We start from the raw sequence: 15,248 nt of genomic DNA, 5'->3' as shown, positions 1-15,248 counted from the left end.
AAAAAAAAAAAAAGAAGAAGAACAGTATCTGGTCTTCTGGAAGAGTGACTGACAAACAGTAGGAAAGTTTGAAAGGAAACAAAGGGAAGTTTGAAAGGTTAAGTAAATGTTTCGATCTAATGTTACGTGTAGTAATAAGTTATGAAAAAGTACAAACCAAGTTTTAGCAATAAAAAAATGTAAACCCAGCAGGAGAAACAGAATAGAACTGGATAATCTATAATATAATAAGTATTTCATGGCTACGTTATTCTAGGTAACTAGAAAATAATTAATTTTTCTGGAGTAAAATTTTTTTTTTTTTAGATTTTATTTATTTATTTGACAGAGATAGAGACAACCAGCGAGAGAGGGAACACAAGCAGGGAGAGTGGGAGAGGAAGAAGCAGGCTCATAGTGGAGGAGCCTGATGTTGGCCTCGATCCCATAATGCTGGGATCATGCCCTGAGCCGAAGGCAGATGCTTAACTGCTGTGCCACCCAGGTGCCCCTGGAGGAAAATATTTTCTTCAGTCTTACATAATGTATTTGTTTTATTACTATACACACCCAAAACATAGTACATTTACACATCCTGCTAGGTTTACTTAGTCTTTATAGACTGGCAAATAGCAAACAATAAAAAGTTGACTTTGTTCTAAGACAATGTGAAAGCTTTGCACTTCCATTTCTTCATCCCACAAGTGACAGATTTAAATAAAAACAGTCAGTTTTAATAGCTATGATAGCTTCTAGTAAAGCATACAGCTAATCAGTAATTTTCCTGTGAACTGTAGCAACTAGTTTGAAAAACCAAAATATTTGAAATGTTATACTGTTTTATGTTTCAATCAGATTATAACTTAGAAACTGGTAATTTATAACTCAAAGATTTTTAAAAACCAACTGAATTACATATAGAACTTTTGCAACATCAAATTGCAAATCTGTCCCCTCCCCTAAAAAAGTAGGATTTAGCAATTTCCTCTTCAATTTAAAAGTCATCTGATGTAATCATAAATATGCACAACAGGTATGTAAAAAGACAGTTATTACACCTTTGTTTAGACTGTAAACAACCCAAATGCCCATCAACAGAGACCAGTATATATAATACATCCATATACTAGAACACCATGCAGCTCTTAAAAACAATGAGACAGATTTCTATGTACTGACAGGGAACAATCTCTAAGATAAAACATTTAAACAGGGTGGGAGGGGAAGTAAAGTGGAGATGGTGTATACCATGTACGTACGCTAAGTACATGTAATTAAAACTCACCAATTAGACCATATAAACTTTCAATCTTAGCAAAGCAGCCATCCATTAATTCTTCCCTGCACTCCTTTTCTTGCAGTTCTAGCTCACTGAAATAAGTATAATTTCACATTCCAAAAATTACTGTAAATTATACGTAAAATCAACAAGGATGGGAAAACCTAAAATTAAATACAAACAAAACCTGTCAGTTTTTTAAATGAATAAATAACAAAATTACAGTAAAGGGGGAAAAAAAAAAACTAACCCAAATAGTCTAAGAAACAGTCTTTTTACTATATGCTCTAAAACTAAAGGCCAAAAGAACTACATAAAAATTGGTGAACTTTAGTTAGTAGGTTTTTCACAGCTGTAATGTTAGAAACTCTGAATCTATTTATATACTTGGAGATTGAGCAAATATCTTAAGGATAATGGAAGCTAGATTTATCACATTAGAAAAGGAGCAAATATGGAAAGGGAAGTTTAAAATAAACTGTGGTATTAGAATTACAGGTATCAAACAATATATATCTCATTTATACACACGGACATATACATACAGAAGTACAGAAACAGGTATATATGTACACACATACATATATTTCCTGCCTCTGCTGAAAGGGCCAGGAAGCAATGATACTCCAGAAGCAATGGGCACACCTAGTGTTCTAGACTATGGTTTCTAAATATCACTCTCAAAAAAAAAAATAAGGCTTCTTGGAGAAATATTATGATTTCAGGATTGGGGCAGGTAGTATAAGTCTTAAACATCTTCCTATGCTAACTAAATAAACTGCTCAAAGATTGATGGAAAAAAAAAGGGAAAGGAAAGGAAATCAGGAATGAAACAGGAAGAAGCCTGAAGATCCCACTGCCCTAATCTGGGATGATTTTAGCATCAAACTAAACAATGATAATGGATTCCAGCCCATACAATGAATCCATGAATCTATGCTGTGTGTGTGAGAGAGAGAGACAAAGAAAGATAGGGAAAGCTTAGGGTAGAAGGCCAACTAAAAATGTACAAGGAGTGATGGAATTAAGAAGTTACCATTTGGCAACATCAATGGGTAATAAACTTATGTGAGTGAAAGTGATAGGAGAAACAGTATTTAGTTAGCCATGAAGTATCTCTCCACAAGCTATTCATTAATTACAAAGAAAAAATTGATAACTTTATGTGGAGGAACTTAGCAGGCACTACCTTAATCAAATCAAAATTAAATTACCAGTGAATGGGGCAAATGTGTGCCTGATGATACACTGCACTGAGGACACATTCATTTCTGTGGTATTTCTGACCACAAAAACAAAAAATACAATTACATTGAATCATGAAAAGCTTTAAATAAACATAAATTGAGGGACATACAGACTATGCTCTTCAACAATGTCTAAGACGTGAAAAAAAATGGAAGAACTGTCTCAAAGGAATCAAGAGGTATGACAACTAAATGTAATTATTTTACTATTAAAGGACATTAGGGCAAATGGCAAAATTATCTAAGGTCTGTCAATTAAATAATAGTGTTGTATAAATACTGATGTCTCGACTTTGGTATTTTATGATTAGGTAACAGAATGGCATTGTTTTCAGGAAATATGCACTGAAGAATCTAGGGACAAAGAGGCATCTTATATAGAACTTCCTCTCAAAAAAATGCACAAATATATACAGAGAAAGAATATAAAATATGCATGGGCAAAATGTTGGCATTCAGAAATAAAAAAGAAGAGAAAAAGCAAAAAATAAAATTGAAAATTACTGAAATGTCTAACAATGCTACTACATTCTTTTTTTTGTCCTAATCAAAAACTACTCAATTATGTCACTGTTCTTAAAGATTCATAATTTGAAAATTAGAGATCAGGGAACATCTTCTAATCCTATCACTGCCAATCACTTTCTAGGTATCTTTGGCAAATAATCTTCCCTCAGCCTAAGATTTCTCATCACAGAAGATGAAATTATAGCTACAACTAAAATAGAGGACAAGAATGAAATGAAAATTGGCTGTATTTACCTTCATGTTTCCCTCACAGTCTGAGGGGAAACAGGAAAGAATGTTTCCTTAACACCATCATTCTGGCAGCCTGCCACTTTCAATAGCATCAATCCTGAACGTCTGATGCAGCAAATTTAGTTGCTGCAATCTTAAAAGATGTTTGGCCTTTTACATAACACATTTTGACAGTGATTAACAGATTGTATTCTAGAATGTAGTTTCTTGCTTTCTAAAGATAGTTAGATATCTGCTCATTAGGTTTTCAAAAATTCATTTTTCACAATAGCACCAAAAAGAAGCATTACTCTGGTTTTTCTAAGGCGGTTTTAACTTACAACATCATATATTACAGCAGTAAGGATTTTCCGCATTTAATGCCCAGTTTTCTTAGGAGACCACACCAAGTATGCATTTCTCTACCTTCTGTTCTCTTACCACAATCTGAAAGATGTGTTTTAACTTTTTTCTGAAGAAATGTAAATGAAATCCATGGTGGTTGTCGCCCCAATACATAGTGCACTCCTCACCAAAGCAAGTCTGTGTTTCCTTTAAAAAGTTTAATATCCTAAACACCTCACACACAAAATTTTCAAGTGAATTTCACTTATAATTTATTTTTTTACCATACATAAACAGGGCAAAGAAAAGATTTGAGATTAAAATTAAGCTCTTGTCTTCCAGTGTTTCAGCAAACCAGCCATACCCTTCAGACTACAAAGGCTTTTCCCATACTAATAATACCCATGCTTCAGGGGACGCAACCCCACTAGTCCTACCCCCAGGAAAGGGAAAAGGAGAGGGAACCAAAGAGAATGGAGTCTCTGCCACATGACCTGGATTGCCATGAATTCTATCCAAACAGGATTCCCTAGGTACAGAAACTACCTACCACCTCAAATCCCAAGAGACTGCTGTTCACTCAAAACATGAGTCTGGAACCTTGCTGATCCATTTGGTCAGGTCAAATTTATGAGACAGAGATTATATTAATTAATCCCTTTCCAGTCTTAAAGTTCTGACACAAGAGATGAGTGACTAGACTTTAGATCCCCAGACTCACCAGGAACCATCCCTGGACCTACAACTGCCTCTGCATAAATTCTTAGGATCTAAATATTCTAATTTACCTACCTGGGCACTTGGTGGCAGTTATGCGTACCTCAGTCTGCTTAATTTAATTCTTACAAAATTGTAGGACACTGCCTCAGACCAGACTGACTCTTGTTATATTTTAAATAAGCTGACTTCCGTTTGTCTAAATGGACTGCACCTATGACTGTGTGTTCCTCTTTATGCAGGTTCTGTGGTTTCTGGTTATATTGTCCAAGAACTAGGAATCTTTAAGGTATATGGAGTTAAAGGGCACTAAAACTGAGAATACTTTTATGAGATTACTCTCTTTTGACAATCCCTTCTAATCCCACGAGATTAAATACTTTATGTGATAAGGACATCCATATTTATTTCTCCAGCCCAGACCTCTCTGTGTTCCGGACTCATCGATGCAACTGCCTACTCTCCATAGCCCACTGGATGTCTCAGGGGCACAAAAAACTTTATATTGTACCTACCCAAAATTAAATTATTGATATCCCCTTCCCTAAAATCTGCTTTTCTTCCTGTCTCAGAAAAAAATAACTCTATTTACCCAGTTTTTTATATTAAGAAATAGGAATATGATTCTTAACACCCCATTCCCTCACCTACTGTAGCTGAACCTCATTATCATGGGTTCTATATGTGCGAATCTGCCTATTTGCTGAAGTGCATTTGTAACCCCAAAATCAATTCTCTCAGCACTTTTACAGTCATAGGCAAACATGTACAGAGAGGCCAAAAATTTGAGTTGCCTAATACACATATTCCCAGTTGAGGTCAAAAAAGACAGTGACCTGCCACCTTGTTTCAGCTCTCATACTGTAAGCTAATGTAGTCTATTTAGTGCTACATTTTCCACATTTTGGGGCTTTCTGGTGGTTATTTTGCTCTTTAAAATGGCCCCCAAGCATACTGTCCAAATCCAAGACACCTGTAATGTGCCTTAAGGAGAAAATACATGTTACATAAGATTTCTTTAGGCATGATAGTGCTACTGGCTGTGAGTTCAATGCTAATGCATCAACATATATTAAATAAGGTGTCTTTAAACGGAAACACACATAAAACAAGGTTATTGATCAGTTGATGAAAATGTTGTGACCAGAGGCTCACAGGAACCTAACACTGTTTTTCCCCTAGTAGCACTAGATCAATATTCACTAATTCAGTATCCATGGTGACTTCACAGAACATAACTACTGTGGAAAAGTACGAATTGACTGTGTACCCAAACCCATCACCAAGTCCTATAGATTCTCCTTCCAGAACATAACTCAGATCCATTAGCTTCTCCTTATCCTGTGTTCTCAGATTAGGCCGTTATGTCTAGCCTCTAATAAGCTTCCTTACTTCCAACTCTTGGCACCCTTTTAATCCATCTCCTCAAAGATCAATGTGATTCTTAAAGCAAAATGGATTGCCATGGTTAATCCCTGAATTAAACCATTCAGTTATTTCCAAATGCACTTCAATGCAAAATTCTTCACAGGCCCATGAACTTACTCTTTGATGCCTTGCAGACCTCTCCTGCTTCGTCCTAGCCCCACTCCCTTCTCACAACACTGCAGACTTACTGATTTGCTGCTGTTGTTACTTAAAGGTCAAGAATTTTTCTGCCTTGGGTTCTTCAAACATAGTTCTCTCTGCCTTCTCTATGCTCTTTTCCTACACAACTTCTACTCAATCTTCAGGTCTAGGTTTAAATATAACTTTCTCAGAGAGAAAGCCTTCCAACCCAAATGGAGACCCTCTATTATACTTGTTTACAGCACCCTCTACTTACCCTTAACACACATTTATTACTTATTTGCTTAATATCTGGTTCCCCACTAGACTGTAAGCTCCGTGGGGACAGAACTATTCCATTGTAGTTTGCAACTACACTTCTTACATCTGAAACAGTGTTAAGCACATAACTGGGGCTTGATAAACAAATGAATAAATGAATGAACTTGACTGTCCCATCACATCTTTTAACAATATATTGAAACAAACATAGCATGACTATGTTTAAAATGTTTGGAGGAAGGGAAACACAGATTATGTGGATGTGGCAGTGATATGTTTCTCTGTAAGTAAACCTTAATTATGAGCAAGACACGAAGAATTTCAAGAAATTTCCTAAGTCTCTGCCCCCATCTCTACACAGTATAAAATGATACGTACTTCTTTAACAATTAGCCAAGACTAAACATATTACTGAGCAAAAAGCATTACTGTAGAGACCATACTAAATAAACAGCCAAACTGGTCTATGAGGTTAGGCTTTGCATAGTTCAGATAAAACTGAAGTTCTGAAATAGTATTTATGTCAACTCTATAAAATTATTGCACTTTATCACAGGGTAAAGAGTAGGAAGAAGGGAAGAAGCTTGTACTTCCTTTAATAATTTTTTTTCCATTTAAATAATAGTTCCATGTTTTTTCCTTTTCCTTTCCTCCAACATTTTCAAATCAGAATACGGTAACACACTAATTTTTAAATTAACTTTAGATCACAATATGGGAGAAATTTTATTTTATCATCAGGATCTAATTTTTTATTTTCTTTTCTCTTAAGAGATTTTTAAGGTATAAACTTTTAGTTACTTCTTGTATAATTCTTTCAAATTCTCCCACAATGTCCTGAAATTGTTATCCTCTCTGAAATGATGAAGTATTGCTTCTACTTTGAAAACAAAAATCTAATCTCTTACCACAAATATTTTCTAATATTTTAAGTTTCTCCATCATAGTAGAACAAATCAGTAATACCCAACTTGTGTTTCTGACAAACCACGTAACATCCTATTTGCCTTTGACCCACTTTTTTTTTTTAAGTTACCCGTTTTAATAGGTGTACAAAGAAATGACAGCATGGAGAGTATCTAGAAAATCTTTTACTACTTTGCAAACCTCACAGGATTAAATCAAAAAGACAAATATAAAGTTATTGGGTCTTTCATTTGCTGCAACTCTTAACTGTTCAATTCATTCTGCGTAGCCCAGAGTCTGGCCATGTATTTTATTCATCTTTTCCATATTACAGTTTCCTAACAGCTTATTAATATAAGCTAGTTGTCCCTTCAAGATCTAGAACCAACTTTCAACATTTTCACTGGGTATCTTTCCCAAATAGCTGTGCTTTAGTTTCATTATCAAGCGACTCATCACATGTTGCTAAAGAAGCAACTGCATTGTCCTTTCATCTCATGTTGTAAGTATCAATCTGTGACTTCCTAGGTTGAAATAATTCTCCTTTATCTTTCACTTTTTTACCATTCTAAGAAATGAGCATTCTTCCTATTCTGAGTAAATTCTTTGAAGAAATAAAATATTTTCTTGTTATGAATAGCAGGTATTTAGTTTCTACCAATGTGTTTTGAATAAGCACTTGAAAATTTACCAACATATTCTCCATAAAAATTATATCAACATATTCTCCATAAAAATTATATTCACTTTAAAATCCAATAATTTCAAATGCATTTAGTTTCATGTTTTATAAATTTTTTGCCAGCGCTTTTTCCACTTAGAAACTGTGTGCTTTAAATGATTCTTCTTGACCGCCAAATATTGTTAGCCACATGTCAAATGCCAACTACCAAAACTGTGTATGTCATTATTCTTTACTTTCCTTGGTTCTCCCTGGTCGTGTGCACCCTGCAGGTGCAGGTTCATAGAAGAGCCTCTCTTGTAAGCCTGTGCTGGCGATGGACAGAGCAACTAACTAGTGATGAGGATGACGTTGATCAAGAACAGTATTTGGTTCTCCACACTGTTGCTATTTCAGCACCATTATGACTTGTCTGGTGAATTCTTAGAAAATGTTGTGCTTTTATTTTTATGTAATTATCAAAAAAGTTTCCACAAAATAAACTACAACTGCCCATACCCATAGCATTGAATAACTGAAGGATAAGAAATACTACACACCAAGCTTTGCAAGGTTGGAAAAGCATCAGAGTAAAACAAAGTCTGTACAGGTGCGCTGGCAGAACACAGCTCAATGGCTGAGTTACACCAAAGGCCTCACTGCTTTTTTCTGTACATTGGTTTTTAAAAATTCCTAGCAGTTACAAAACAACCGAATCATGATTTGACCTTACAGTTTAAAATGGCTGATGCCATGCCTTACAGTCCTATTTCATTCTTGAGTCACAATTTTTTCTCCCCTTGGAATTTGGGGAATAAAAAGGAGATGGGTTCCCTATCCCTCTTCTTCCAATATCCCTATATTTGTCTTAAAAGAAGCCAAGCCTTAAGATTTTATTAAACTCTTAAGTTTTATATAGAAGTTGTAGAATTTTAGACAGAGAGACAGAGATTTTTGCCTTAGGAACATTGCTTTTTTATCGAACATAAGAAATAGCAGGAAGATCAGTAGGAGAAGGAAGAGAAGAATGAAGGGAAGGTAAACAGAAGGGGGAATGAACCATGAGAGACTATGGACTCTGGGAAACAAACTGAGGGCTTTAGAGGGGAGAGGGGTGGGGGACTGGGATAGGCCAGTGATGGGTGTTAAGGAGGGCACATATTACGTGGTGCACTGGGTGTTATACGCAAATAACGAATCATGGAACACTACATCAAAAACTAAGGATGTACTGTATGGTGACTAACATAACATAATAAAAAATTATTATTAAAAAAATAAATAAATGTATAATAAGACCTCTTATTTATCGGACATTATTAGAATGAAGAATCCCCTAAGCAAAGACAAATCTCCATAAAAAGATATCTTGTTAAGTAAGAAACTGTGAAAGGTCTGAGATTTTACCCTACTTGCAACCTAACAACTTAAGCTGCCACAGTATCTCAGCCCAAAAGATACATTTTTTTAAAGATTTTATTTATCTGAAAGAGAGCATGCGCGCATGCACACACACACAGACACCAGTGGGGGAGGGGGCGGTCCAAGAGGGAGAAGCCGACTCCCCGCTGAGAGATCCTAACCTGAGCACAAGGCAGACACCTAACTGACTGAGCCACCAGGCGCCCTGAAACTCAAATATGTTAAAGCTTGCCACCATGTGGCCTCAAGTTATCTTTCTGTTCTTTTCTCCCTCTGCAAACCATTTTTAGAGTGTTTTCACATGATTATTTGTTATCATGTGTGTATTTACTGGTTTATTTTCTCACTCCTCCTCTAAGCCTAGGGTCCAACGACAAACCATATCTATCTCATTCATACTTGTATATTCAACACCTTTGATAGAACTGTAACACAGAAATCGATAAATATTTGTTAAATGAAATTTGTAAGTGTTTATATGAAATTTGTTTCTACCTAAAAGCTTACACACATGCTATTCCTCACTGGTGGCCCACTCTCACTAACTCACATCTTGAAACTTGTATGAATTCTCACCTGCCATGTGACCCAAAATGGTTCACATCTCATAAATCTTTCCCCAACGCAATTTCCCACCGGATTTTACTTAATTCTCACAACCCTAAATTATTTCCTGCAATTAAAAAATAAGCTTAGAGAGGTTAAGAGATGTGCGCAAAGTCATAATCACAGTGCATCTAGGCACTCCAAAGCCCTATTCCTAAACCTCTTATACTGTATACTTAGCTAAAATGGTTCTCATACGGTGTTACCAATTCAAAGCCCTGTGCTGCCACATATTAGTAAAAGTGTAATACTGAGGAACCGCCGATGCTATACAGGTAAAACAGGGGTATAGTACTTACCTAAGAAAATGTATACAAATTAGATGATTTATATGAAAAGCACTTACCACAGTGCCTAGCACTTAACACACAAAACACTCAAGAAACATTAACTATTATTATCATCATATGCCTCTAAAACAGAAGTCAGTCATTCTTTTCTGTGAGGGTCAAATAGTAAATAGTGTAGGCTTCGTGAGCCACACAGTCTCTGCTGCAACAAAAAGAGGCAGCAAACAGGGTTTGGCCCACAGGTCGTAACTTGCCCACCCCTGGTTTAGAGCAGGGTTCTTCGACCTCAGCACTACTGATACGTGGGGCTGGATGATCCTCTGCTGCGGGGCGCTGTTCCGTGCATTGCCGGAAGTTCTGCAGCGTCCCCAGCCGCCCCCCCCCCCCAGCAGATGCCGGTAGCATCACCCAAGTGGACACAACCAAAAAAGATCTCCTGTGGAGCAAAACCACCCCAAGTTGAAAAACACAGCTCTAGAGCAATCAAACATATGCAGATGTAGCTTGCATCTTCTAATAAAGAAAATACCTTAACTAAGTGGAAAATTAACAATTTAACACACTAAAAAGTATACTCACTTAGCTAAAATTCCCACACTTAGCAATAACTTTATAACTTCTGTGATACACACGGCTGTGGTTGAAAAGTAGAGTTCTCTGTCTGATGTCCTTGTATATCTTAAAGCTATGGTATAAGCTGCAGCCACCAGGGTCATCACTGCCAAGCAGTATAACTTGAATAATAAACTGACATTTTCTGGAAAATATGTGCAACAAAGATATCGTTTAGTAAACAGCATTATGTTTATAGAAGTTAATGTTATACCTCAAAATGCTTCCCAATTTCAAGCACAAAATACTTTTTAAAACCCATGACATTTGAAAATTTATTGCAAAACAATACTTTCCAAGTACATGACCACAAACATACATACACAAAACACAGCTGACTTTTAAAAATCAACCAGTTAAACAAAGATTTTGTTCCTGAAGAATGCCTCAACTGCAAGATTCTGTGGCATACTGACACTAGTTTGGGATTTCATTACATATTTAATATATCTTTATAACATAATGTTAGTATTATACATTTATAGTAGGCATATAAGGCACAACAAATATTTATTGACAATAAGCCTAAATCTGTAAATTACTGCAACTATTTCAGATGATTTGAGTTCTATAATTTTGAAGTTTGGCTCACCATTAATCTTGCTGTCCCCATCCTGTGTTAGTTATCAAAACAATTCTATTTTTTCCACTTATTTCCTGCGTTGCTACAAAAAGACTATTAAGGTTGGTCTTACTAGAAATGGGAGAATGCTTAAGAGCATGATACGCAACCACAGACAATGACCCTGGGCAGGGCTTTATGATAAACGTGGGTCCCCCAACCAGGAAAGTAACTTGGCACCCAGGCAGAAAGGTACCCTTTAAGTATCTGTTTAACATTTATTCAGAGCTGAAGCCAAATGCTCTGTGGGAGAAGGGTGGAGAAGGAATAGGGGTGTCGCCCAACCTGTCCTAGCTACAGTTCTGAGGTCCAGAAATTCAGCTCTGTTCCTAACTTACATACGCCCCTCAGCAAAACAAAGTGCTTCGGGGTTAATCAGAATCACGCCCATGAAATGGCAATCAGTCGTCAAATATCATTAATGTGCCATCCCTGGGGGGAAAGCGGTGAATCTCATCCTCCACCCAAAATATCAAAGTGTTCCTTCTAACACATACAACATTCTCCAGGGAAGGAACTCTGTTAACGACTGCTTTCTCCATTTCGTTACGGTTTCAGCGCTGTTTTAATACCCCAGTGATGTTTTCTGGGACCGGCCGCTGCTTGGGCTCCGCGCCCGGAGCATGCCCTTAAGACTCTGAGCATCCGTAGGACAGAAGGCGCAGAAGAGACCCCAGCCGCGACGACCCCGGCCAAAACGGAGCACAGTCCCGCGGGGTGATGCGGGTCCAGCCCGGGACCTGCGCTCCGGCCCCTCTCCGGGTCCGCCGCAGCCCGGGCCTGTCTGAATTTGGTTCCCCCCCACTGCAAGCTCGTCGGGGCAGGCGCGGTCTGGGGCGGCCGAACAGCCCGGCGCGCAGTCCGCCTGGGGGAAGACAGCCGCAGTAGGACGCTGGCTGCCCCGCGCCGCCTTCCGAGGCGGCGGCGCCGGCTCACGCCACAGAGCGGCTCCAAACAAACTCCTGGTGCCCGACGCCTCGGCCTGGCCCCGGAGCCCCGCGGGCGCGGACAGGTGCTGACGCTCGTGCGCCTCCGCCCCCCGCGGGCTTCCCCGTCCCGGCGGCCCCCGGCCTCACCTCTTGGGGCAGCCATGGTTCCCCGACAGCCCCGCGCGGAACTGACGCACGCCCCCTCCGCGCGCCGTCCTCGGGACACCCGACACCGCCTCCTTGTGGTCATAGAGACGAAAAATCACTGGGCCTAGAGCGCCTCGCCGGCCGACCGTCCGCCGACTTCCTGCCCAGCCTGGCACCAAGATTAGGCTCAGCAATCCGACCTACCCCCGACAACGGGAAGACCCGGATGGAGGAGAGGCCTTTACCGCCGAGTCCTTGCTAACAAGTGCGTAAAACTCGGATCGAAAGCGTCATTCTGTAAACTACACCTCCCGGCCGGCTAAGGAAGCCGAGTCAAGGGAGGAGAGCGTTGCCTTCTGGGAATTGTAGTCCTCATCAAGGTGATTTGGTAGCAAATAGGACTTGGTGATTTATGCCTGTCAGAGCTGTTGTAGAAACCCCCAGAACCCGTAAAGTAACTGAAACTACTTTCGGCAACATTTGTAACTTCCACCTTGCTCATGACCTTGCATTGCTACCTCTTACTTAAACTTAATATGATTTATGTATTTTTCAGAAGTCTTGTGGCTGTGTCCTTATTGTCAGCATTGTCATTGATTGTATTTACTTGGCCGGACATTCTAACTACAGGATCTTCTCACAACAAAGGGGCTTCAAAAATATTAGGCGTGTCAACAGGCATTTACTTCAACCGCTATAATCTTCACTTTTACGAGAGGATATTAATTAGCGTAATTGATGTTAGAAATACTTCATTGGCAAAATGAAAGGCTTTCTAGATAACGTGAGTTGGTTAAAAATGCTATAAAGGTACCTCAGCCCTTACAGGAACAGGGATACAAGAATCTGAGATACCCAGAAGCCTACACCTCCTGTAACACCATCTTTCCCTAAAATGACTTTTTAGAGGTTTGAGTGGTTGTTATACACCATTGTCTTGTCATTAGATATACATACACATAGATAAACCTAGTCTGTTAACATTATCGGGAAAATGTGCATGCCTGATTAGCATCACATTACTATTAGAAGAAGCTTTGTAGAGTCGGCCATGTGATTAATCTCATTTTGGAACACTGTTGGAACCTCCCTCGACCAGGTTGTATGTGTGCTCACTGGTGCTTCTCACCTCTTCCTGTCATTGGTACAGTTCCCTACCGCATATGATCCTATATATACGCTTAAACCAAAAACTCACATGTGTACTTGAAATTAATTTTAATAATGGAAAACATTCTATCATACATTCCTTCTTTTGTTTTACAACTACTGCTTTGTGCAGTTTATCTCTTCCCATTTTGGAGTATCATTATGGTCTCAACTTAATTCAATTAAGTATAATTATTCTCCTTTTGATACTCAGGTTATCCCAATATGGCCCTTGTAAGCCTACTCCTTTCTTTACATCTGCACAAGATTTGTGAAGCATTCTTTACTTCTGGCAACAAGAGGTTCCAGCCAATCTTGATATTTCCCTGTCCTAGGTCATGGAATCAACTACACTTCAAGGAGCTATAGTTCTTTCTGGTAGAGAATAGTATCTCTCTCTCTCTCTCTCTCTCTCTCTCTCACACACACACACACACACAAACTGATTATATTTAGGGTGGTAGGTAAAATGCTGTTGGACTGATTTTGTGGCATTTCTGGTTCACATAACATATCATGCTGCTGAACCCTACTTTTTTTTTAAATATTTTATTTATTTATTTGACAGAGACAGCCAGTGAGAGAGGGAACACAAGCAGGGGGAGTGGGAGAGGCAGAAGCAGGCTTCCAGAGGAGAAGCCTGATGTGGGGCTCGATCCCAGGACTCTGGGATCACGCCCTGAGCCAAAGGCAGACGCTTAACGACTGAGCCACCCAGGCGCCCCTGAACCCTACTTTTATTAATAAATTTTAATAACCCAAAAGGCTTCCTACTCCATTAGCATGAACCTGGACTAGATTTTGATGCCTCTTGTCCTAACCTGTTTAGCCCAAGACCACTAGGGAACAAACCTATATTTAGAGAGAAGTCAGGATTATTGACACATTCCAGTGAGGGAAATCTCATACCACAGAAATTGTGTGGGATGTCTCTGGAAAAAAAGAAAGAATTATAAAATCTAGGGGAAGGATAGACTTGGGTGAAATTTAAAGGAAGCAGTGTTTTGATAGATTCGAAGCAGGGCTGTTTATAAAGAAGTCAACATCAGATCTGGACTGAAGAATGGTCCCAGGATCCAAAGTTACCGGATGTGGACTGCTGTACTCAGGACCCCCTGAAATGAGAGCTTTGCTCCTCGGTTGGAAATTGAGGCTGCTTCTTTGTGTCAGAATGACTTAAATCCTCCAAGCAAAAGCAGGCAGTTTCATTCCTACTGATAATCACAATTTCAACAGCAGGATTCCTAACAGTGTATGCTTTCAGAGAACAAAATGTTTCACTGAGTCCCAAAGTAGACATTCAGAAGAAAAGTTGGTTATTATACTTTACTGAGCATACCCTTCAGGGAAATAGTATTTCCTGTTAACTTTCCAGCTGGCATTTGTTTGTTATCTCAGCCCAATGAATGGCCAAGCAGATATTTACATCCTTTACATTCGAGCTAAATTTTACTTTCTCATTCTGAATTATCCTAAGTCTTGGAGGAAAACCAATTGACTTAATGTGCTTCTTTAATGTATACCTAGCCTTCTATACAACCGTGGTTATCGCAAGAAGCAGTCATCTTCAACATGTGAACCACAGGGTCACTTGCCTGATAATGAGCTAACCTGAGTGTGTCTCAAACAGCTACTGCTATCATCATCTGAAACCCTACTGATATTCCTGATTGTCATTACCAAGCTGCAGCATTTGCCTTGAAATCATGCTCACTTCTATCTCTACTCAGGCATGAGAGCTACCCTAGTCTCAATGAATTATATAAAAG

The 15,248-nt window shown here is 38.8% G+C and overlaps 1 protein-coding gene across 1 annotated transcript in view; it reads right to left on the bottom strand.

Annotated features, from left to right (window-relative positions):
- The window catches only part of SLC35A1 (solute carrier family 35 member A1), a 26,790-nt gene extending 14,156 nt beyond the window's left edge, over window positions 1–12,634 (bottom strand). Inside the window, exons 1-2 of the mRNA XM_002925518.4 lie at window positions 12,331–12,634; window positions 10,600–10,777 (exon numbers count right to left, since the gene is read on the bottom strand). Of these exons, the coding sequence (XP_002925564.3) occupies window positions 10,600–10,777; window positions 12,331–12,433 (281 nt within the window). The 5' untranslated portion in view covers window positions 12,434–12,634. The remainder of the gene's footprint in view (window positions 1–10,599; window positions 10,778–12,330) is intronic.
- Window positions 12,635–15,248: the final 2,614 nt, after the last annotated feature.

Source organism: Ailuropoda melanoleuca, chromosome 10, assembly GCF_002007445.2.
Source record: "Ailuropoda melanoleuca isolate Jingjing chromosome 10, ASM200744v2, whole genome shotgun sequence".
In the NCBI taxonomy this organism is placed as follows: domain Eukaryota; kingdom Metazoa; phylum Chordata; class Mammalia; order Carnivora; family Ursidae; genus Ailuropoda; species Ailuropoda melanoleuca.
The sequence above is the reverse complement of the archived record's forward strand: the minus strand, read 5'-3'. Positions and strand labels throughout refer to the sequence as shown.